The sequence below is a fragment of the Rutilus rutilus genome (assembly GCF_951802725.1).
Source record: "Rutilus rutilus genome assembly, chromosome: 10".
Lineage (NCBI taxonomy): Eukaryota > Metazoa > Chordata > Actinopteri > Cypriniformes > Leuciscidae > Rutilus > Rutilus rutilus.
The window spans coordinates 42,222,491-42,249,086 of record NC_140215.1 but is presented as its reverse complement, the minus strand read 5'-3'; the positions used below and the strand labels follow the sequence as shown (position 1 = coordinate 42,249,086).

Below are 26,596 nucleotides of genomic sequence, written 5' to 3'. Positions count from 1 at the left end.
TGAGAGAACCTGGCCAGCTGTAGTATTATTATTCCATAGCAACCCTTGTTTGTAACCATAACAACTTATCACCATCACCTGTCCTTCATTCAGTCTCTTGTTATCTAGTGTATTTAAACCCTCAGTCATCTGATGTTCATGTCCTGTTCAATTCAGAACTGCTCCCACAATATCTATTTTAAATCTAAGTTAAAATCTTTTTTTATTTCATCTGGCTTATAATTCATGAGTTCTGTCTTTTTATTAGTGATGGGAAGTCCGGCTCTTTTCAAAGATTCGGCTCTTTTTGTTTGGCTCCGTTCGAAGAGCCGGCTCTTATGGCTCCCAAATGGCTCTTCATTTAGTATCACTCGGAGATACTATGAGCTATTTTATACCAATTTAGCAGATGTGAATGATTTGTTTTGGTGAGCAATTTTATATTCAGTGGTTTCATAAAAGCCTCATTTTTTTATGCATGTTTTCGTTACAAAAAAATACAGTTACTATTATTTAACATTAAAACTAAAAAACTTTAATTTAATAATTGAACCCGGCTCCCCCATTGCTCTGTGTTCACTACAAAGAATCGGCTCTTAGAGCCGGCTCGTTCGCGAACGACACATCACTACTTTCTATGATTTGTTGTTTACTTGTGTCTTTGTCTGTATTTTAATGAATGGTTATTCATTTTGTATAGCAAATTGGTCAACGGCGGTTGTTTTTAATTGTGTTTATTAAATGTAAGTGTTTTTTCGTCTTTCTGCGTCAAGTCTCTTATCTTGGATTATCTAGTCAAGCTATTGTGTGACTCACTGATTTATCATGCAGCTCAAAGTATTATGGGTAGAAACTCTCTACAGTCTATTCTGATTCATCAACACAGTTTCACTGATGATTCGATACCAACCCAAAACCCAGGATAGAGCGGTTGAGTGAATGTGGTCTGGACTGTGTGGATGAGGCTCATTGTGTGAGAAACACTGTAGAAGGACAGAGTTCCTGCACTGTGATCCACATACACTCCTATTCTACGCCTGATTGACTTTACAGGGAGTTCAGTCTCTATGTTATTGTGTCTGAATGAGTAACTGGAGGAAGAGCAGAACAAACTCCAGGACTGATCATTACGTCCAAACACACACCCATTACCCAATCCCTTCCTGCTGATGCTCTTATATGACACTGATATAAACACATTATACCCACTCCAGTCAATCTCCCAGTAACAGCGTCCACACACACTCTCTCTACACAACACCTGACACACATCATCAAATCTATCTGGATGATTAGGATATGACTGGACTGTTTGAGTGTAAGTAATCACTCTGTTCCTCTCAGACAGACGGACATATTTATTCACTGTGTTCAGATCCAGATTGAGCTGATGGGAATCTGATGGAGATAAAACACATCAGAATCAGGAATTATGAATCTGTCTCATCTTTTAATGTATCAGAACTCTTCATGTTCAATATATCATCAGTGTCTCAGTACAGTTTACCAGATATGCTGTGCAAATATCAAGCGTAGCGTCAGTTCTGGCAGGTCACGTTAGTCAAGCTGACTCTCAGCTGATCCACATCTACCTATAGGAATACGACGCCTAACACCGTATACACACAGTATATAAGCTCCTTCAGTATTATCAGCAGCTATCGCGTTTCTCAGGAGCTCATTACCCTCCTCCCTCCCCAGCTCCTCCTCTCACCCAGTCAGGATTTGGCATTCTGATTCCCCTTGAATCAGAATAAATTCTCGAAATATGTTGTACTTTAAAATCTTGAATGAAATATATTTGCAAACATTCATGTTGGTTATGTTCTGTTTACCCCAAGGGGGGGTATTGCTGCTCTCCCAGCTCTTATCCATGCTAGGCAGCATGGATGCGCAGGGAGTTCTCGCCCAGAACGGAACCATACCGCCAATCCAAACGGTATGCTAATTGTTAATCATATTTGACGGTAGTGGTCCTGACAGAACATCATTTACATGATCAACTATAAAACTTTTTATAGTGTTTTCTTTCACTTCTCCAGGAAGAACATGAACACACTCAGTGAGTTTTTCTGCTTGTTTTCTCAGTGACTTACATTGTCGGAAGTCGTTCCTGGTCCTGGGAACAATGTTGGAGAAAGTGACTGTGGAAATCAACAGACATGAAGAGTGTGATTATCATGTCAAGAGAAAATGATCCCTGCATCCGTTCCTAAGACATTTCTAATATGATCTTCTACATGATCTGAGATGATGGAGGATCATTTCTGAGAGCAGAATCTCCAGGACTTTACCTCTGTCAGAGATCTTCTTCTCTTTGCAGAAATCCTCCAGTTTGACTCTCAGCTGACGGACAGATTCTCTCACACCATCAAAAGAGGAGACAGAACTGAAGGGATTGTCATTTACATCTGTAGATTCAGGAGGAGCTGAGAGAGACTGGAAACTCTAGAGAAAACAGAAATCAAAGCTCATCACCTCCACACTTCATCAATAACCTGCTCTACTGTCAGATTTGTGCGGCTCTTGTTGATCTTTAATAACTCTCTTCAATCCAGCACTTTCACAGCATCAGCTTCATTCTTCTCATATTCATTATGTGACATTGGAGATACAAGTTCTAGCGTTTGTCATTTACACTATATGTGAACTTTCTAAGGAATCAATTTAAGCTAATTTTAGTTTAAGAAATGCATGATTTTATTAGAAATACAGCAAAATCCAAATATTTAGAGTGTTTTGAAATTATATATTTAAAAAATAAATGACAGCAGCAGTGAAATAAAGCAACAACAACCACAACAAAACAAAAACATTTGTCCAGGAAACATGAAAGTGATTCATTCACATGTGGAAATAAAATTGAGAGGTCAGTAATATACTAACATCTCTCTCACATTAAATATTTTAAATAATCATATCATTATCCTGATCAAATGAATCAATCTCCAACTTAGCTGTATTATATTGTGTAAATTTAACTCTAAACAACTTTAATACACTGGGAATTAAAGCATTTGTTTTATACACAGAATTAAAGGGCAAAGTTTGCTAAATTCATATTTGTGTGATGAAAAGGCATTAATACAGTGGGGAGAACAAGTATTTGATACACTGCGGATTTTGCAGGTTTTCCCACTTACAGAGCATGTAGAAGTCTGTAATGTTTTATCATAGGTACTCTTCAACTGTGAGTGACGGAATCTAAAACAAATATCCAGAAAATCACATTGTATGATTTTTAAGTAATTGCATTTTATTGCATGACATAAGTATTTGATACATCAGAAAAGCAGAACTTAACCCTCTGGGGTCTGAGGTGTTTTTGGGGTCCTTGAGATGTTCTGACATGCCCTGACATTTGTGCTTTTTTCAGTTGCTTATAAACATATTAATGGTAAAGGTGTAATTACACTCTATTTAGCACAAACAGGGCTACCATAATATGTGAGCAACATGTATGTACATGTTTTCATTTTTGAGAGAATAATGTTTATGCATGGTTATTGAAAAAAATAAAAATGAAAGTTTCTGAAATAAGGCCACAAAACACATACTAAATATGTGTCAATAAGACTTTTGACTAATGGATGTCGTCGCCTAGAGTTTTTTCTTCAAAATGATGTGAAAATCATCCTGCCTAATCATTCACATAAAACGATACATTGATTTAAATTTTGTGAAACACTTTTAGTTTGAAAAGGCAATATGCGGATGGGGCGTAAACGATCCTTACACCATCATGAATATTTAGTGGTTCACACCTGAGAAGTTCACACCCATAATGAGCCTTTCATTCAGGTGTGTCACTGAGCCACAGGAAAGAATGCAAGGACTATATATATATATATATATATATACACTCACCTGAAGGATTATTAGGAACACCTGTTCAATTTCTCATTAATGCAATTATCTAATCAACCAATCACATGGCAGTTGCTTCAATGCATTTAGGGGTGTGGTCCTGGTCAAGACAATCTCCTGAACTCCAAACTGAATGTCAGAATGGGAAAGAAAGGTGATTTAAGCAATTTTGAGCGTGGCATGGTTGTTGGTGCCAGATGGGCCGGTCTGAGTATTTCACAATCTGCTCAGTTACTGGGATTTTCACGCACAACCATTTCTAGGGTTTACAAAGAATGGTGTGAAAAGGGAAAAACATCCAGTATGCGGCAGTCCTGTGGGAGAAAATGCCTTGTTGATGCTAGAGGTCAGAGGAGAATGGGCCGACTGATTCAAGCTGATAGAAGAGCAACTTTGACTGAAATAACCACTCATTACAACCGAGGTATGCAGCAAAGCATTTGTGAAGCCACAACACGCACAACCTTGAGGCGGATGGGCTACAACAGCAGAAGACCCCACCGGGTACCACTCATCTCCACTACAAATAGGAAAAAGAGGCTACAATTTGCACAAGCTCACCAAAATTGGACAGTTGAAGACTGGAAAAATGTTGCCTGGTCTGATGAGTCTCGATTTCTGGCGTCAGAATTTTGCGTAAACAGAATGAGAACATGGATCCATCATGCCTTGTTACCACTGTGCAGGCTGGTGGTGGTGGTGTAATGGTGTGGGGGATGTTTTCTTGGCACACTTTAGGCCCCTTAGTGCCAATTGGGCATCGTTTAAATGCCACGGCCTACCTGAGCATTGTTTCTGACCATGTCCATCCCTTTATGACCACCATGTACCCATCCTCTGATGGCTACTTCCAGCAGGATAATGCACCATGTCACAAAGCTCGTATCATTTCAAATTGGTTTCTTGACCATGACAATGAGTTCACTGTACTAAAATGGCCCCCACAGTCAGCAGATCTCAACCCAATAGAGCATCTTTGGGATGTGGTGGAACGGGAGCTTCGTGCCCTGGATGTGCATCCCACAAATCTCCATCAACTGCAAGATGCTATCCTATCAATATGGGCCAACATTTCTAAAGAATGCTTTCAGCACCTTGTTGAATCAATGCCACGTAGAATTAAGGCAGTTCTGAAGGTGAAAGGGGGTCAAACACAGTATTAGTATGGTGTTCCTAATAATCCTTTAGGTGAGTGTATATACATACATACATACATACATACATATATATATAATTGGTTCACAGTTGGAAACACAGTTGTTGTTGTTTTTTTCACAAATTGTGCTTGCAAATTGTATAATATCCAAGGTAAACATTTCTAGTAATTGTGCAGTTAATTCTCATGCTGTATTTTCAGAAAGTTTTGGAATATATTCTCTACCCAAATGTGTCACTAATAAAACACAATAAAAAATTATTTAAAGAGAAGGCTTATATTGACCTTTTAAGTTTTTGTTTACATCTATCCTTGTATATATTTTAGCTATTTTATTAAAAAGGTTATACAATTACAACAATTAAAACTTTTACAATATTTCCAGTGTAATCTTTCTTTGTAAAAATACATTTTATCATTCGTATTTCAAAGTTAAGGATTCATTAGTTTGAATATCGCCTACATTGAAACAAACACTATAACATCTTAGTTGATTATTTTTGACAAAACATATATATATATATATTTAACACATGAGCAGAAATTGGCAACATTATAAGCTTATTTGATGTGGCAGTTTTTTACACTAAAAACTTTATAATCTATCCGATTTTTGTAGTCGATTTTTACTCATCTTAGTATAGCAATAGAGTTTGGTAAAAGCTGTTCATTCATTCACACACAGAAACGTGATTCATTTTGAAACAGTATTTGTGCCAGCTGTTGTAGCTACACAACAGCGCGCATCTGTGCATTCATTCATTCACGCACAGAAACGCGATTCATATTTAAACAGTCTTTTTGCGTGTACAGACACTTGCGATTAGAACAAAGCATAGAACTGACCTATTCCTCAGTGGGATCCGTTGCTCCTCGAAATGAAACTTCCAGAACTTCTGAGGTAAATTTTCCAGGATTATTATCAAGATAGTATTATTCCTCACAGCGTCGTAAAGTACATGAGTCTGAAAGTGAACTCGCAGTGTGTGTTATCCAGCTGATGTGGGCATTTCACAGGATTGCAGGATCGCCTCACATTTGCGTTTGAATAGCACGCGCTCTCCGTGGGCGGAGTCAAATTAAAACATAATGAGCTGAGATGAGAACGACTGACATCTCTCTCTTTTCATTCATATTACATAAACTGAGAATGTTTGTTTTTTATAAAAATTACTTCATTTTAAAGAAGAGAATTCAAGCTTAATGCCTGTGTGCCTGTGTGACTGTTTGACTGAGTATTCGCTGAGTTATGGTTCATTTTCGGACGCGTTTCAGAATGGACTTAACTGACAGAGAGAGGGCAGAACTCGCTTCGTGTTTATTTTTCTTTATTTGGCAAAAAGCACAACACTTTGTTTTTATTGTGAGTATACACAAAAATAATACACACTTAACAGGATCGATTGATGTATGAAACTCCTATGGAAAATCAAAGTCAACAGAGTATTTTTGAGTCTCTTTTACACTGATAAAAAAAAAGCGAGCTGGTATCGCCGGCGATACCGCCGACCCCAGGGGGTTAATATTTGGTACCGAAACCTTTGTTTGCAATTACAGAGATCATACGTTCCCCCTCCTTGAACTGCCACCTTACCGTGGTGGAGGGGTTTGAGTACCCGAATGACCCTAGGAGCTATGTTGTCTGGGGCTATATACCCCTGGTAGGGTCTCCCAAGGCAAACAGGTCCTAGGTGACAGGTCACACTAAGAGCGGTTCAGAAACCCTTTATGATGTCAACAAATGCAAGGATCGTGACGTCGCCCGGCATGGCGCAGCCAGGGCCTCACCCTGGAGCCAGGCCCGGGGTTGGGGCTCGTATGCGAGCGCCTGGTGGCCGGGCCTCCCCCCATGGGGTCCGGCCGGGCTCAGCCTGAAGGAGCGATGTGGGGCCGCTCTCTTGCGGGGTCACCACCTATAGGAGGGACCATAAGGGGCTGGTGCGTAGTGGATCGGGCGGCAGTCGAAGGCGGGGGCCTCGACAACCCGATCCCTGGACACTGAAACTAGCTCTAGGGACGTGGAACGTCACCTCTCTGGCGGGGAAGGAGCCTGAGATTGTGCGTGAGGTTCAGAGGTTCCGACTAGAGATAGTCGGGATCACCTCCACGCACGGTTTGGGCTCTGGAACCACACTCCTTGAGAGAGGATGGACTCTTTACCACTCTGGAGTTGTCCATGGTGAGATGCGGTGAGCTGGTGTGGGTTTGCTTTTAGCCCCCCAGCTCAGCCGCCATGTGTTGGAGTTCACCCCAGTGAACGAGAGGGTCGCTTCCCTGTGCCTTCGGGTCGGGGATAGGTCTCTCACTGTCGTGTGCGCCTATGGGCCAAACGGCAGTGTAGAGTACCCGGCCTTCTTGGGGTCTCTGGGAGGGGTGCTGGAAAGTGCTCCGACTGGGGACTCCGTCGTTCTACTGGGGTACTTCAACGCCCACGTGGGCAGCGACAGTGACACCTGGAGGGGCGTGATTGGGAGGAACGGCCCCCCTGATCTGAACCCGAGTGGTGTTCTGTTATTGGACTTCTGTGCTAGTTACAGCTTGTCCATAACGAACACCAAGTCTGGAGATATTGAGTCCGAGTGGACCATGTTCTCCACCTCCATTGTCGACGTGGCCACTCGGAGCTGTGGACGTAAGGTCTCCGGTGCCTGTCGAGGCGGCAATCCCCGAATCCGGTGGTGGACACCGGAAGTAAGGGATGCCGTCAAGCTGAAGAAGGAGTCCTATCGGGCCTGGCTGGCTTGTGGGACTCCTGAGGCAGCTGATGGGTACCGGCAGGCCAAGCGGACTGCAGCCGGGGTGGTTGTGGAGGCAAAAAAATCGGGCTTGGGAGGAGTTCGGTGAGGCCATGGAGAAGGACTACCGGTTGGCCTCGAAGAAATTCTGGCAAACAGTCCGGCGCCTTAGGAGAGGGAAGCAGTGCCCTACCAACACTGTTTTCAGTGGAGGTGGGCAGCTGTTGACCTTGAATGAGGATGTCATCGGACGGTGAAAGGAATACTTTGAGGATCTCCTCAATCCCACCGACACGTCTTCCATTGAGGAAGCGGAGGCTGAGGGCTCGGAGGTGGACTCCAGAGAAACTCCTCAGTGGCAAGGCACCGGGGGTGGATGAGATCCGCCCCGAGTACCTCAAGTCTCTGGATGTTGTGGGACTGTCTTGGCTGACACGCCTCTGTAGCATCGCGTGGCGGTCGGGGGAGTTTCATGGGAGTTTGCCCAACCAATCCACATGTGCTTTGTGGATTTTGAGAAGGCATTCGACCGTGTCCATCGTGGCATCCTGTGGAGGGTGCTCTGGGAGAATGGGGTCCGGGTCCCTGTACGACCGGAGCAGGAGCTTGGTTCGCATTGCCGGCAGTAAGTCAGACTTGTTCCCTGTGCATGTTGGACTCCGGCAGGGCTGCCCTTTGTCGCCGGATCTATTCATAATTTTTATAGACAGAATTTCTAGGCGCAGCCAGGGGCCGGAGGGTGTCAGGTTTGGGGACCACACGATTTCATCTCTGCTCTTTGCGGATGATGTTGTCATGCTGGCCCCATCAGACCGGGACCTTCAGCATGCACTGGGACGGTTTGCAGCCGAGTGTGAAACGGCTGGGATGAGAATCAGCGCCTCCAAATCCGAGGCCATAGTTCTCAGTCGGAAAAGGGTGGCTTGCCCACTTCAGGTTGGTGGAGAGTTCCTGCCTCAAGTGGAGGAGTTCTAGTATCTTGGGGTCTTGTTCACGAGTGAGGGAAGGATGGAATGGGAGATTGACAGATGGATCGGTGCAGTAATGCAGTCGATTTACCGGTCTGTCGTGGTGAAGAAAGAGCTGAGCCGCAAGGCGAAGCTCTCGATTTACCGGTCAATCTACGTTCCTACTCTCACCTATGGTCATGAGCTGTGGGTCATGACCGAAAGTACAAGATTCCGGATACAGGCGGCCGAAACGAGCTTTCTCCACAGGGTGGCTGGGCGATCCCTTAGAGATACGGTGAGGCGTAAACGATCCTTACACCATCATGAATATTTAGTGGTTCACACCTGAGAAGTTCACACCCATAATGAGCCTTTCATTCAGGTGTGTCACTGAGCCACAGGAAAGAATGCAAGGACTATATATATATATATATATATATACACTCACCTGAAGGATTATTAGGAACACCTGTTCAATTTCTCATTAATGCAATTATCTAATCAACCAATCACATGGCAGTTGCTTCAATGCATTTAGGGGTGTGGTCCTGGTCAAGACAATCTCCTGAACTCCAAACTGAATGTCAGAATGGGAAAGAAAGGTGATTTAAGCAATTTTGAGCGTGGCATGGTTGTTGGTGCCAGATGGGCCGGTCTGAGTATTTCACAATCTGCTCAGTTACTGGGATTTTCACGCACAACCATTTCTAGGGTTTACAAAGAATGGTGTGAAAAGGGAAAAACATCCAGTATGCGGCAGTCCTGTGGGAGAAAATGCCTTGTTGATGCTAGAGGTCAGAGGAGAATGGGCCGACTGATTCAAGCTGATAGAAGAGCAACTTTGACTGAAATAACCACTCATTACAACCGAGGTATGCAGCAAAGCATTTGTGAAGCCACAACACGCACAACCTTGAGGCGGATGGGCTACAACAGCAGAAGACCCCACCGGGTACCACTCATCTCCACTACAAATAGGAAAAAGAGGCTACAATTTGCACAAGCTCACCAAAATTGGACAGTTGAAGACTGGAAAAATGTTGCCTGGTCTGATGAGTCTCGATTTCTGGCGTCAGAATTTTGCGTAAACAGAATGAGAACATGGATCCATCATGCCTTGTTACCACTGTGCAGGCTGGTGGTGGTGGTGTAATGGTGTGGGGGATGTTTTCTTGGCACACTTTAGGCCCCTTAGTGCCAATTGGGCATCGTTTAAATGCCACGGCCTACCTGAGCATTGTTTCTGACCATGTCCATCCCTTTATGACCACCATGTACCCATCCTCTGATGGCTACTTCCAGCAGGATAATGCACCATGTCACAAAGCTCGTATCATTTCAAATTGGTTTCTTGACCATGACAATGAGTTCACTGTACTAAAATGGCCCCCACAGTCAGCAGATCTCAACCCAATAGAGCATCTTTGGGATGTGGTGGAACGGGAGCTTCGTGCCCTGGATGTGCATCCCACAAATCTCCATCAACTGCAAGATGCTATCCTATCAATATGGGCCAACATTTCTAAAGAATGCTTTCAGCACCTTGTTGAATCAATGCCACGTAGAATTAAGGCAGTTCTGAAGGTGAAAGGGGGTCAAACACAGTATTAGTATGGTGTTCCTAATAATCCTTTAGGTGAGTGTATATACATACATACATACATACATACATACATACATATATATATAATTGGTTCACAGTTGGAAACACAGTTGTTGTTGTTTTTTTCACAAATTGTGCTTGCAAATTGTATAATATCCAAGGTAAACATTTCTAGTAATTGTGCAGTTAATTCTCATGCTGTATTTTCAGAAAGTTTTGGAATATATTCTCTACCCAAATGTGTCACTAATAAAACACAATAAAAAATTATTTAAAGAGAAGGCTTATATTGACCTTTTAAGTTTTTGTTTACATCTATCCTTGTATATATTTTAGCTATTTTATTAAAAAGGTTATACAATTACAACAATTAAAACTTTTACAATATTTCCAGTGTAATCTTTCTTTGTAAAAATACATTTTATCATTCGTATTTCAAAGTTAAGGATTCATTAGTTTGAATATCGCCTACATTGAAACAAACACTATAACATCTTAGTTGATTATTTTTGACAAAACATATATATATATATATTTAACACATGAGCAGAAATTGGCAACATTATAAGCTTATTTGATGTGGCAGTTTTTTACACTAAAAACTTTATAATCTATCCGATTTTTGTAGTCGATTTTTACTCATCTTAGTATAGCAATAGAGTTTGGTAAAAGCTGTTCATTCATTCACACACAGAAACGTGATTCATTTTGAAACAGTATTTGTGCCAGCTGTTGTAGCTACACAACAGCGCGCATCTGTGCATTCATTCATTCACGCACAGAAACGCGATTCATATTTAAACAGTCTTTTTGCGTGTACAGACACTTGCGATTAGAACAAAGCATAGAACTGACCTATTCCTCAGTGGGATCCGTTGCTCCTCGAAATGAAACTTCCAGAACTTCTGAGGTAAATTTTCCAGGATTATTATCAAGATAGTATTATTCCTCACAGCGTCGTAAAGTACATGAGTCTGAAAGTGAACTCGCAGTGTGTGTTATCCAGCTGATGTGGGCATTTCACAGGATTGCAGGATCGCCTCACATTTGCGTTTGAATAGCACGCGCTCTCCGTGGGCGGAGTCAAATTAAAACATAATGAGCTGAGATGAGAACGACTGACATCTCTCTCTTTTCATTCATATTACATAAACTGAGAATGTTTGTTTTTTATAAAAATTACTTCATTTTAAAGAAGAGAATTCAAGCTTAATGCCTGTGTGCCTGTGTGACTGTTTGACTGAGTATTCGCTGAGTTATGGTTCATTTTCGGACGCGTTTCAGAATGGACTTAACTGACAGAGAGAGGGCAGAACTCGCTTCGTGTTTATTTTTCTTTATTTGGCAAAAAGCACAACACTTTGTTTTTATTGTGAGTATACACAAAAATAATACACACTTAACAGGATCGATTGATGTATGAAACTCCTATGGAAAATCAAAGTCAACAGAGTATTTTTGAGTCTCTTTTACACTGATAAAAAAAAAGCGAGCTGGTATCGCCGGCGATACCGCCGACCCCAGGGGGTTAATATTTGGTACCGAAACCTTTGTTTGCAATTACAGAGATCATACGTTCCCCCTCCTTGAACTGCCACCTTACCGTGGTGGAGGGGTTTGAGTACCCGAATGACCCTAGGAGCTATGTTGTCTGGGGCTATATACCCCTGGTAGGGTCTCCCAAGGCAAACAGGTCCTAGGTGACAGGTCACACTAAGAGCGGTTCAGAAACCCTTTATGATGTCAACAAATGCAAGGATCGTGACGTCGCCCGGCATGGCGCAGCCAGGGCCTCACCCTGGAGCCAGGCCCGGGGTTGGGGCTCGTATGCGAGCGCCTGGTGGCCGGGCCTCCCCCCATGGGGTCCGGCCGGGCTCAGCCTGAAGGAGCGATGTGGGGCCGCTCTCTTGCGGGGTCACCACCTATAGGAGGGACCATAAGGGGCTGGTGCGTAGTGGATCGGGCGGCAGTCGAAGGCGGGGGCCTCGACAACCCGATCCCTGGACACTGAAACTAGCTCTAGGGACGTGGAACGTCACCTCTCTGGCGGGGAAGGAGCCTGAGATTGTGCGTGAGGTTCAGAGGTTCCGACTAGAGATAGTCGGGATCACCTCCACGCACGGTTTGGGCTCTGGAACCACACTCCTTGAGAGAGGATGGACTCTTTACCACTCTGGAGTTGTCCATGGTGAGATGCGGTGAGCTGGTGTGGGTTTGCTTTTAGCCCCCCAGCTCAGCCGCCATGTGTTGGAGTTCACCCCAGTGAACGAGAGGGTCGCTTCCCTGTGCCTTCGGGTCGGGGATAGGTCTCTCACTGTCGTGTGCGCCTATGGGCCAAACGGCAGTGTAGAGTACCCGGCCTTCTTGGGGTCTCTGGGAGGGGTGCTGGAAAGTGCTCCGACTGGGGACTCCGTCGTTCTACTGGGGTACTTCAACGCCCACGTGGGCAGCGACAGTGACACCTGGAGGGGCGTGATTGGGAGGAACGGCCCCCCTGATCTGAACCCGAGTGGTGTTCTGTTATTGGACTTCTGTGCTAGTTACAGCTTGTCCATAACGAACACCAAGTCTGGAGATATTGAGTCCGAGTGGACCATGTTCTCCACCTCCATTGTCGACGTGGCCACTCGGAGCTGTGGACGTAAGGTCTCCGGTGCCTGTCGAGGCGGCAATCCCCGAATCCGGTGGTGGACACCGGAAGTAAGGGATGCCGTCAAGCTGAAGAAGGAGTCCTATCGGGCCTGGCTGGCTTGTGGGACTCCTGAGGCAGCTGATGGGTACCGGCAGGCCAAGCGGACTGCAGCCGGGGTGGTTGTGGAGGCAAAAAAATCGGGCTTGGGAGGAGTTCGGTGAGGCCATGGAGAAGGACTACCGGTTGGCCTCGAAGAAATTCTGGCAAACAGTCCGGCGCCTTAGGAGAGGGAAGCAGTGCCCTACCAACACTGTTTTCAGTGGAGGTGGGCAGCTGTTGACCTTGAATGAGGATGTCATCGGACGGTGAAAGGAATACTTTGAGGATCTCCTCAATCCCACCGACACGTCTTCCATTGAGGAAGCGGAGGCTGAGGGCTCGGAGGTGGACTCCAGAGAAACTCCTCAGTGGCAAGGCACCGGGGGTGGATGAGATCCGCCCCGAGTACCTCAAGTCTCTGGATGTTGTGGGACTGTCTTGGCTGACACGCCTCTGTAGCATCGCGTGGCAGTCGGGGGAGTTTCATGGGAGTTTGCCCAACCAATCCACATGTGCTTTGTGGATTTTGAGAAGGCATTCGACCGTGTCCATCGTGGCATCCTGTGGAGGGTGCTCTGGGAGAATGGGGTCCGGGTCCCTGTACGACCGGAGCAGGAGCTTGGTTCGCATTGCCGGCAGTAAGTCAGACTTGTTCCCTGTGCATGTTGGACTCCGGCAGGGCTGCCCTTTGTCGCCGGATCTATTCATAATTTTTATAGACAGAATTTCTAGGCGCAGCCAGGGGCCGGAGGGTGTCAGGTTTGGGGACCACACGATTTCATCTCTGCTCTTTGCGGATGATGTTGTCATGCTGGCCCCATCAGACCGGGACCTTCAGCATGCACTGGGACGGTTTGCAGCCGAGTGTGAAACGGCTGGGATGAGAATCAGCGCCTCCAAATCCGAGGCCATAGTTCTCAGTCGGAAAAGGGTGGCTTGCCCACTTCAGGTTGGTGGAGAGTTCCTGCCTCAAGTGGAGGAGTTCTAGTATCTTGGGGTCTTGTTCACGAGTGAGGGAAGGATGGAATGGGAGATTGACAGATGGATCGGTGCAGTAATGCAGTCGATTTACCGGTCTGTCGTGGTGAAGAAAGAGCTGAGCCGCAAGGCGAAGCTCTCGATTTACCGGTCAATCTACGTTCCTACTCTCACCTATGGTCATGAGCTGTGGGTCATGACCGAAAGTACAAGATTCCGGATACAGGCGGCCGAAACGAGCTTTCTCCACAGGGTGGCTGGGCGATCCCTTAGAGATACGGTGAGAAGCTCGGTCACTCGGGAAGAGCTCAGAGTAAAGCCGCTGCTCCTCCACATCGAGAGGGGCCAGCTGAGGTGGCTCGGGCATCTTTTCCGGATGCCTCCTGGACGCCTTCCTGGGAAGGAATGTCCCACCGGTAGGAGGCCCCGGGGAAGACCTAGGACACGCTGGAGGGACTATGTCTCCCGGCTGGCCTGGGAACGCCTTGGGGTACCCCCGGAAGAGCTGGAGGAAGTGTCTAGGGAGAGGGAAGTCTGGACATCCCTGCTTAGACTGCTGCCCCTGCGACCCAGCCCCGGATAAGCGGAAGAAGATGGATGGATGGATGGATGGATGGAGATCATACGTTTCCTGTAGTTCTTGACCAGGTTTGCACACACTGCAGCAGGGATTTTGGCCCACTCCTCCATACAGACCTTCTCTAGATCCTTCAGGTTTCGGGACTTTCAGCGCCCTCCAAAGATTTTCTATTGGGTTCAGGTCTGGAGACTGGCTAGGCCACTCCAGGACCTTGAGATGCTTCTTACGGAGCCACTCCTTAGTTGCCCCGGCTGTGTGCTTTGGGTCGTTGTCATGCTGGAAGACCCAGCCACGACCCATCCTCCCCTCAATACGTTGCAGTCGTCCTGTCCCCTTTGCAGAAAAGCATCCCCAAAGAATGATGTTTCCACCTCCATGCTTCACGGTTGGGATGGTGTTCTTGGGGTTGTACTCATCCTTCTTCTTCCTCCAAACACGAGTGGAGTTTAGACCAAAAAGCTCTATTTCTGTCTCATCAGACCACATGACCTTCTCCCATTCCTCCTCTGGATCATCCAGATGGTCATTGGCAAACTTCAGATGGGCCTGGACATGCGCTGGCTTGAGCAGGGGGACCTTGCGTGCGCTGCAGGATTTTAATCCATGACGGCGTAGTGTGTTACTAATGGTTTTCTTTGAGACTGTGGTCCCAGCTCTCTTCAGGTCATTGACCAGGTCCTGCCGTGTAGTTCTGGGCTGATCCCTCACCTTCCTCATGATCATTGATGCCCCACGGGGTGAGATCTTGCATGGTGCCCCAGACCGAGGGAGATTGACGTCATCTTGAACTTCTTCCATTTTCTAAAAACTGCGACCAGCAGTTGTTGCCTTCTCACCAAGCTGCTTGTCTATTGTCTTGTAGCCCATCCCAGCCTTGTGCAGGTCTACAATTTTATCCCTGATGTCCTTACACAGCTCTCTGGTCTTGGCCATTGTGGAGAGGTTGGAGTCTGTTTGATTAAGTGTGTGGGCAGGTGTCTTTTATACAGGTAACGAGTTCAAACAGGTGCAGTTAATACAGGTAATGAGTGGAGAACAGGAGGGTTTCTTAAAGAAAAACTAACAGGTCTGTGAGAGCCGGAATTCTTACTGGTTGGTAGGTGATCAAATACTTATGTCATGCAATAAAATGCAGATTAATTATTTAAAAATCATACGATGTGATTTTCTGGATTTTTGTTTTAGATTCCGTCTCTCACAGTTGAAGTGTACCTATGATAAAAATGACAGACTTCTACATGCTTTGTAAGTAGGAAAACCTGCAAAATCGGCAGTGTATCAAATACTTGTTTTCCCCACCGTTTTTTTTTTTTTTTTTTTTTTTTTTTTTAATTTTCTATGAAATGTGAGGTACTTAATTATTTTATATATGCTTGGATTTGGTAATTTAACTTTTAATAAAACACTAAGTTTTAGGCTACTGTTGCATTATTAAAAGTGAAGAAACAATACTGTTGTATTATTAAAGAAAATAATATAACATTTCTTATTTTATTCTAAACATTGTCCATTTATTTTTCGTTGAATACATCGTGTGTCTAGAGATTTGCATTATTTTAAAGCACACTGAATTCATTTTGACATGGAGTGAATACAGAGCGAGGTTTTTTATTAGTGATCAGGCAGCGAATGATGAGGAGAGAGAAATGATCAACTAGAAATCTCTATAGAAAATAAACTGGACAATCAATTTACTATAAATGATTAGATTTGGATACTGTGAACTGGAACCTGTGAAACTTTCATTGCTAACAAACTACGCTGAACCACCAAACGCTAATGTTGTTCCTATAACCAATATGAGAGCAGAAAAAAAAGAATGAATGTACATCAGTTGGGAATCATTTCAATGTTAAGAAACAACTTATTTAATTAATTTGTAAAAAGTACCATATCAATGCTTAGAAACGTTGCTATTTAAGTTTTGAGAGTGTAAGTTTTGGGAAGGGCCGAAATGTTCAGAAACGGCCCTGGTCTCATTGTAGACTTAAGTAGATTTGCTCAGGAAAAGCAGTTCAAAATCTATGAGCAGATTGAACATTATTTATAACTTTTGAGCAGTTAATGACACTGAAATCCACAAGGACTCTTAGGACACGATCCCAAGGTCAGGTTTTGTGTGGTTTCAGTATGTTGAAGCATTGCTAATATACAGACTTCATGTTTAGGGTCTTCATGGTCAAATTCATCAACGTGTTAAAGGCAAACAATTATGAAAATACTGTCAATTCTGTCAAGTTTGAAGATCATCTGATGCAACTTTATTACTCAAACTGCTACCATGAAGTTCACTAATTTCACCATTATATAAGAAATCAGAAGGAAAAATGATGTAAAAAAGTTGAACTGTGAGTGAAGATGATCAGATGAGAGTCTGACTGATGATTATATAATAACCGAACACACAGATCAACACTTCAGTCAGCGGCTCATTCTGCTCTCATGAAATGTTTCTCTGAAAGTCTCTTGCTCAAGTCCACTATGATCCTGTTCTTCTCGATCTCTGTTACCTGCAGGAAATGTATGTGATCCTGTGTGTGTGAAAGCTGCTCCAGCTCAGCGTCTCTCCTCCTCAGATCATTGATCTCCTGCTCCAGTCGCTCCAGTCGTTCTTCAGCTCGACTCACTGCAGTCTTTTCCTGATCTCTGATCCGCTGTGTCGCCTCAGAGCGGCTTCTCTCAATGGAGCGGATGAGCTCAGTGAAGATCCTCTCACTGTCCTCCACTGCTGTGTGTGCAGAGCGCTGTTAGGACACACATCACAATCACACAGTGAGCTTCAGTGAGTCCTGACTGAGACTTCTCAAACTTCTCTTCTTCTCCAGACTCACCTTATGAGCCTCTACAGCCTCTCTCAGCTGCTGAAGATCTTTCTCTCTCTGCTGGATCCTCTGCTGGAACGACCTCTGCGTCTCCTTCAGCTGCTTCTGCAGCACAAACCAATAACACAGATGGCACTTTATACTGTCACTATATCATCATGTGAAGAGTTGAATCCAGTAACAGTAGAATTAATAACCAATGGCTGGAGGTTCAAACTCCTGAAGGGATGATTGATCAGTTTTACCACCATTGTACATGAATTTACATGAAGCATAAGGCCTGTTTCACACTGCAAGCATAAGTATCATATAAGTGAAACTGACTCAGATATAAAGCTTTACACTGACAGAGTTTCTACTGAATAACAGACCTGCGGCTCTATATAGTTCAAATGGACTGAACAGAAACTCTTTGCGTCTGTCGCTGCATTTAACTTGTGTTATTCTTGATAGAGATATATTTTGTCAAACAACGGGTGAATATTTTACATTATTTTATGTTGCTTTATTAAAGGGGTCATGAATTGCATTGTTTTATTGTTTTATAATATTTTCTGGGGTGTGCACTTATAATGTTAGTATGAATTTGACATAAAAAATTGTCATAATTTAGAAATAAAAGCCATTCTTGCTACCCTGATTTTAGCCTCTGATTTGACTTCTGTTTGAAGGGGCGTGTCTGCTCTGAGACTTCAGTGTAAATGCCCACTGCTGTGATTGGCTGCTGTGAGACTTCAGTGTAAATGCCCACTGCTGTGATTGGCTGCTGTGAGACTTCAGTGTAAATGCCCACTGCTGTGATTGGCTGCTGTGAGACTTCAGTGTAAACGCCCACTGCTGTGATTGGCTGCTGTGAGACTTCAGTGTAAATGCCCACTGCTGTGATTGGCTGCTGTGAGACTTCAGTGTAAACGCCCACTGCTGTGATTGGCTGCTGTGAGACTTCAGTGTTAACGCCCTCTGCTGTGATTAGCTGCTGTGAGACTTCAGTGTTAACGCCCACTGCTGTGATTGGCTGTTGTGAGACTTCTATGTAAACGCCCACTGTTGTGATTGGCTGCTGTGAGACTTCAGTGTAAACGCCCACTGCTGAGATTGGCTGCTGTGAGACTTCAGTGTAAACGCCCACTGCTGTGATTGGCTGCTGTGAGACTTCAGTGTAAACGCCCACTGCTGTGATTGGCTGCTGTGAGACTTCAGTGTAAATGCCCACTGCTGTGATTGGCTGCTCTGAGACTTCAGTGTAAATGCCCACTGCTTTGATTGGCTGACATTTTTGCATATGAAATGGCTATATTACAATTACATGTGGAACTCTCTCATAAACTTTTAGCATGTTTTTACTATTACAGCTCTCAAGGTTAACTAATCTATAAATGTGTTGATTATAGCATTATATTTAGATCATGGCATGAAAGGTTGCAATGATGAGCATCGTAGCATGAATCTCATCATTGTAACCCGATTTCTGCACACTAACGAATGCTTTCATCATTACTAACAGTGCAAACACAATGTAAATAAGAGATTAGTTTATTATAACGGGAATTTTGGGAAGAGTCCAGAACTCACGATGCCTTCACATGCTATCGGAAATTTCCTACTTCCCACTTTTGAAGTCATGATTACGAGCTCATCGCATTAACATTTTGACTTGAGAGGGCATTCATGTCCAAGTTTTTAATTAGGAAACTAGTATACGTTAATTCCAATAGCACTTGATAAACTCGCGCTGTTTGATTGACAGTTCCAGTAATTGAAGGGAGCGTATTTTGATCACTTTCTATATATAATTTAATCAGTTTAAATAACAGAATATTTTCATCCTACTAAGAGAAACTATGTGAAGTTGATCGTAGGGTCACTGGTTTGAATTACTGACACATAGACAAAGAACATCTGACTGTACATGAATCATTACATCAGAAATCACTGGTCACATATCAGGCATTAGAATTAACAGTTACTTACATGTTGTGGCATTACTGTGGAGTCCATATCTTAGAAGTCTGTTTGCAAAGCCTGTGCCGAAATTGCTAATAATTTACTAAAGAATCCACAGTAAAATGTAGCGAATAAATAATGCTCAACTGAGACATTCACATTGTTTAAAATAAATAACCATATTCCTAGCATTAGGATCCTTTGGAAGGTAATGTTTTTTGAGATTGACTTGAGCTGGGAATGTCATTAGATGGCTTGCCCCTGTGTGCAACCCTGTGTCGCCCTTAGAATCAACTGTGTGTTGTTGTTATTTTTGTTATTTTTACTGTTACTCACACATCACATAAAGGCAACAGTAAGACCTAGTGTCAGCTACAATCGGGACAATTTGTTTTCTTTACAAGAACAAAGCCATTGGGGAATATTCGATCATACAGCGCTGGACTTACACCCGGAACTGTTACGCCAAGACAACGCGCAGCAAGCCTATTCCGGGAGCCAGACCCAAGCGGGAGCCCATACTGGCTTCAAAAGACTGAAGCACAAGCGAGGGAGACGGGGAGGAACCAGGCTTAAGCTCCTAGGGCTTGTTAGCAAAGGGAGGCTAACACCCCCTGTTATTCTGTTTGCAAACGTCCAGTCGTTGGGAAAAAAATGGATGAACTGCACGCAAGATTATCAGCGGAGCGGTACCTGAGAGACTGCTTCCTATTATGCTTCTGTGAGACATGGCTGGGGGAGGAAATCCCCGATGAACCTCTAACACCGGAGGGCTATACCATCTTCAGAGCTGACAGGCGCACTGCAGACTGCGGAAAGAGCCACGGAGGAGGAACGGCCGCCCTAGTAACACAGTCCTGGTGTACGGATAACAAGGTCATCTCTCAGCACTGCTCCGAAGATGTGGAATTTCTAACTCTGAAGTGTAGGCCGTTTTATTTACCCAGGGAACTACAATGCATCATTGTAATTGTTGTGTACATCCCCCCCTCTGCTAAGGAGGAGGTTGCACAAAAACTTTTACATAACATGGTCAGTAAACATGAAAATGAGTATATCCTGAAGCTGCTTTTACAATTTTAAGAGGTTTTAATCATTGCAGTCTCCGTAAAGACATTCCCAAACCGTATCAATATGTGACTTTTCCTACTAGAGATAATAAAACACTGGATCACTGCTACTGTAACCTAAAAAATGCATACGCAGCTGAATCCAAACCTCATTTTGGGAAGTCTGATCATGTTGCTATTCTACTTCCAAATACATAAACAGGTTAAAGGCTACCCCTGCCACCACTCGCACTGTTAATGTTTGGATTGACAATGCTATGGCCAGCCTTCAGGGTTGTCTGGAAGCCATGGATATGAACATCTTCAAGGAGGCCACAGACAATATTCATGATTATACAGAGACTGTCAGTGACTATATCAGCTGGTGCACCTCCATACGTGTTCCAGTACGTACTGTCCATGTTTTTCCAAACCAAAAGTCTTGGTTTAATGCTGACATATGGAAAAAGATCAAGGAAAGACGTGAGGCTTATAAGTCTGGAAACAAAGAGGAGTATAAAAGGGCCAAATACGAACTGTGAAAGTCCATCAAAGCAGCAAAAAGGGCACGCTCCCAAAAACTTGAAAGCCTCCATCTACAGAACAACACACACATCATGTGGAAGGAAATCCAATCTATTACAAACTACAATAGGAGCACCAACATCACCAAGGTCAGAGACGCCACCCTGCCGGACTGCCTTAACTTCTACTGCAGATTCGACAGGATGAACTCGGACATACCCTCCAGACTCCCCCACACCGCTCTACAGGTGACACACACACAGGTGCTGAAGGCTCTGGAGCAGGTTAACCCCCGTAGGCTGTGGGACCTCACGGAGTGTCACCCAGAGTCCTGAAGGCCTGTGCTGAACAACTAGCAGGTGTGTACACAGACATTTTTAATCAGTCCCTGTCACAAGCGGTAGTTCCACGTCTGTTCAAGTCCTGCACTCTGATACCAGTTCCTAAGAAACCTGACACTTCAACCCTGAATGACTTTAGGCCTGTGGCCCTAACACCAGTTGCCATGAAGTGCCTAGAAAAGCTGGTTTTAACACATAAATTCTTACATCCCAGACACTGCAGATTCATTTCAGTTTGCCTACCGCCCGAACGGATCAGTGGACTATGCAGTAGCCTTTATTTACACCACACACTTCAACATCTGGACTATAACAAAACATATGTTAGGATGCTATTTCTAGACTATAGCTCCGCCATTAATACCATCCGCCCTGCAAAACTCATTGTAAAGTTAACAGACCTCGGACTGCCAGCCACTACCTGCAATTGGATAATATCAGAAAATCTTACAGTTAGCACAGGCAGAAGAAAAGCCCTCCTCTGCAGCCTCTCACCATCAAGGGCACTGTGGTGGAAAGGGCCGACAGCCACAAATTCCTTGGCCTGCATTGCACATCTAACTTGAGCTGGATTACAAACACTGTTTCCACAGTGAAGAAAGCTCAAAAACGCCTGTATTTTTATCAAGCTTCTAAAGAAGGCTGGGCTTGGGATGTACCCTCTTACTCATGCCTATAGAGGACTCATAGAGAGTGTCTTGACATATGGCATCACTGTGTGGTTTGGAAATGCAACACAGGCAGAGAAGAAGTCTCTCCAAAGAGTTATAAAGACTGCAGAGAGAATCATTGGGACTAACCTCCCACCAATGACCACACTGTACATAGAGCACTGTAAGAAGAAAGCTCAGTCCATACTTAGTGACATTCATCACCCAGCTCACTCACTACTGAGGCCCAGACACAAACCCTACAGCCTGAGACACACAAGAGCAGACAGTATCATCACACATAAAACACGCTTTTACAACAACTTCTATCCAGCAGCAGTGAGACTAATGGCTAACTCATAGAAATAGGGTATATTTAGAACATTATCCTTATTTAAGAATATTCTCATATAAATTCACATTGAATGGTGAAATAATAATTTTAAACAATAAATAATTTTCAAGAGAATACATTATAAATAACACATTGGAAATGAAAGATAAACGTTTTCCACCATGTCTTAATTATAAATTTTAAACCACTGTGCTATTAATGGACCTATATATGTAGACTAGATTTTATGATATATTCAGCCACCATGGATTCCGAAAGAAAACCGAACTGGCGGGAAGAAGTGCTACTGCTTGCTGAATTAGTCAAACAGCGGAAACATGTTATAAAAGGTTCAGACCAACATTAACCAGCACCGACAAAGATGATGCCTGTTCTGTCCAAACAAGCACTGGCAACTCTTAACCGCTTGAGATACCTCTCGATCTGTCTTAAATAACTGGGAGAGTAAGAGTGATTCTTAGCTTTAAAGGGTAACTAAACCCCTGGTCAGAGCCTGACTCCACCCACTGGCAATATTTGAAAAATGCTAGAAAAGTGGGCAGACCCCAGCGGAGATAGAGGGGACGAACCGTGAGCGGGGGGGCGTGCGTGCACCTGAGACCCGCTGTCAGACTCTCTAAAATGGAGAGTGACTCACAGGGTCGCGAGACGACGTAAAGTACATGCATCTGATGAGTTTTATCGAGTTGATGTCAATAGCGCGTGCTCTCTCTGTAGGCATTTTCATATTTTGCCGCTATGTGAAAAAATCCAGCAAAATGCGCTGGCGCGTTTGTCGACCCAGAGGATTAACTTTAGCCTAACCATAAATTGTGATGAAAATATATATGATCACTCACATCAAGACGCCGCTGCGGTGGTGGAGTGCATGTAGGAGGAGCAGCGTTTGGCACTGCGTCGCTTTTCAGCGCGAGCTGTGTGGAGAAGCCCATTTCCACCTCTATTGCGTTGGAAAAGCAATTCCGCGTAAAATGCAGGTTTCACACTCACGGTCTTCCAGGCCACGCATTCAACCACTGGCGCCTAATTTCCAAGTCTGCTGGAAAGCTGTGCAGTTGCCACTAACAACACTACACCTACCACTGTACTAAATACAGATAAATCTACGCTAGTTCATCCAAGGGCGTGGTGAGCTCGTACCAAGGGAGGGTGTGGTGAGCTGGAACCTGCTTACGTCACGCAGTACCGCAACATCCAATAGGAAAATTCAACTGCAGTAGCCACCGTTCAACCTGAAGAGGGCAGCACTCAAGACGTTTTTACACCATATATTGTAGAATTAAAACACTTTATACCCAAAATGTCAAAAAAGTTACTCGAATCAATGACCAGCACTAATAAAGCCCCATTCTTACAGATCATTAACTAAAAAAAGTTGGTTTAGGGTTTAGTTACCCTTTAAGAAATTTGATAACTTGCTTTTATACTCAAGTTTGAAAGTAGGAGTAAATTTCATGAATTCTCAGCACTTGAGACTAAAATGGCACTTTGAGAAGCTTGATAAATATGGGCCCTGATCTCACTAACACGCCAGTGGGCGGGGCCAACGTTGCCATGATGAAGTAGGCTTTGATTTTCTTCTGCAGGACGGTAGAGGCTTTAGTTGCACTATTACGTCATAAAGAGGCACATTTCACAACCAGTTGTTCGCTGGGCTTGGTTACAATAAAAGCTGTTTTTAGACTAACACGTTTTCAGTTCTGAAACTTACAGGACATTCTTATAGTATGATGATGTCTTATATGTCAAAAGCTCAAGGAAAATTTGATTTCTCAGTTCATGACCCCTTCAAAGCCTAAAACCCAAAATTTTAGTTGATAAATGCTTACAGTGTATTTTCACCATATCTTCTGTTAAGTTAAATGTGAAGCTCAAATACGCTCAGCAGTGAAAGTCCACTTACAGCTTCTGTTCACTTCTGTGACGTCTGCAGTGTGAATGATGTTTCCTGATCATATGGTGCCAATATAAATAGTGTCAACATTATTTCATCAGTGTGTAGTTTCATACCTGTTTCTCTGTCCTCTGTGCTGCAGCTGACACAGTGTCGTGGTTTTTATGTTCGTCCATCGTACACAGCACACATATAAACTTCTGGTCAGTGCGACAGAAAACCTCAAGGAGTTTATCATGTGTTTGGCAGATCATCTCCTGCAGTCGTCCAGTGGCATCCGTCACTTTATGTGGCTTACGGGAGTGATAATCCTCATGACGGTCAAAATGAGTTTGACAGTAAGACTCCAGACACACCAGACAGGACTTGACGGCTTTGTGTTTTCTTCCAGTACAGACGTCACACTGCACATCTCCAGCTCCAGCGTAACAGTCAGCAGGAAGTTTAGTCTTCTTCAGTTTCTCCACCAGTTCAGCCAGTATGGTGTTTTTAGCTAAAGCAGGTCTTGGACTGAAGGTCTGTCTGCACTGAGGGCAGCTGTAGACTCTCATCTGATCCTCCTGATCCCAGCAGCCTGTAATACAGATCTTACAGTAACTGTGTCCACAGGAAGTGGTCACTGGATCCTTCAGGAGATCCAGACACACTGGACACAGGAACTCATCCTGATCCACTGAAATTCTGGCTTCTGCCATTTTACTGCATGAGACACACAAACACACAACAGCTCAACTGCACTTCAGTTTCTCTGAACTCATGTGATTCCTGTTTCCTGGTTCTGTGTTTGAATGACGTGTGCAAAACAGGTTTATCTACAAGTCTGTAAAGCAGATTCCTCATTCCTGGTCCTGGACAGCCTTATTCCTGAAGAGTTCAGTTTCAACCGTACTCCCACACACCTGGATGTTATTTTAAATGCAAAAACCTTTCTTAGTTGATTCATTTGTGTTCAGTAACAGCTGGAACAAAACTCTGTTGTGTCTCTCCAGGAGTAGCTGGGGGTGGGGTGTTCAAACCACACTTTGATGTTCAATTGAACGCCTGGTTGAATAAAGAAAATTCGCTCTCTCACTGATGTTTGCCTGTTTATTGTCCTTATTAATAGGGCTGTGACGGTTGGCATGACAACCACGCCACCGCGGTGGTGGAGGATGACCGGCGGTAGTGTCACATACCACGTGAATGACTGAACACTATAACAAGTATAAAGTGCAGTTTTGTGTATACGTGTAATAATTATAAAAACACTGAATAGCGATAGTAATTTATAGCCTTCCCTATAGATTTATAAGATTTTTTTTAATGTTAAGACACATTTCAGTTACATTGAAATTCAAGTTCAGCCATGGATCTTGTTGGAAAACCAAATGCTACATCGCCGATCTGGGAATATTTTGGATTCGTGCCGAACGAGAAAGGCGAACCAATCAATTTAGATGAAGCCATTTGTAGGCTTTGTGGGAAAACAAGTGTTAAAAGGGCAAACACCTCGAATCTCCAGAGCCATCTCCGGTCATCTCACCCAGCCGTGTATACTCAACTCATGTCTTCTGAACGCAAACTCAAAAATGGCCAAATACAAAAGAGAAAGCGATAAATGGAAGACATTAACTAGAAATGTGGAAATGTGGTAGTTGAGAACGCGCCGCTCCGCACTGTAGAGAAACCTGCTTTCGGAGGAATGCTTCAGTCATTTGATAAACAGTACGAACTTCCGAGCAAAAACTACTTTTCAAACACCGTCATTCCTCAACTATTCAACGAAACCAAAGAGAAAATCATTGCGGAACTACACGACCTTGATTTCTTTTCTGCCACGACTGACATGTGGTCCAGCGTTAATATGACTCCGTTTATGAGTCTGACTATACATTTCATCAACAAAAATTGGGAGCTGAAGAGCAGGTGTTTGCAGACTGCGTTCACATCAGAAAGTCATACGGCGGATAATTAAGCAGAATCTCTCTGCAGCGCATTCAAAGAGTGGGGGTTAAATGAAAAAAATCTTGCATGCATCACGACAGATAACTTCCTGCTCTAGGACCAACACTTGCTAGTGTATCTCGCCAGTCCTTGGGTCGGTGCATTGGCGTTGCAGTTGATTGCCACAAATTACAATACGTTCCAACTCGAGCAGGAGTCGCTTTACCTGTTGAGGAGCCCCTTTCCATTCCTGAGGTGGTGTTCGCAGCCTTCCAGGTCCGTCCACAGGAGCTGCAGCCCTGGGTTCTGAAACTGGTAGTTATACCACCGGTCTGGAGTCTGACGGATGTCCTCTGCAGGATGGGCCGAATCAGCTGGTTCAGCCACCACCCTTGCCACAGTGTCAACACACTCGCCTGGCAATCTGGAAATGGCATCAGCATTTTTGTTAGTTCTACCAGGGCGAAACTTGATGGTATACTGGTAGTTGGCCAGCTGGTTCACCCAACGTTGC

General features: G+C 44.1%; 1 protein-coding gene across 1 annotated transcript; it reads right to left on the bottom strand.

Moving 5' to 3' along the window:
* Window positions 1-630: 630 nt before the first annotated feature.
* Window positions 631-24,941, bottom strand: LOC311298390 (tripartite motif-containing protein 16-like). The gene is made up of 6 exons (XM_084421248.1): window positions 24,276-24,941; window positions 17,411-17,506; window positions 17,090-17,323; window positions 2,274-2,427; window positions 2,076-2,123; window positions 631-1,377 (listed from the first exon to the last, which is right to left on the bottom strand). Exons 1-6 carry the CDS (start codon window positions 24,852-24,854, stop codon window positions 857-859), a joined length of 1,632 nt encoding a protein of 543 aa, XP_084277374.1. The 5' UTR covers window positions 24,855-24,941; the 3' UTR covers window positions 631-856.
* Between the last annotated feature and the right edge of the window lie 1,655 nt (window positions 24,942-26,596).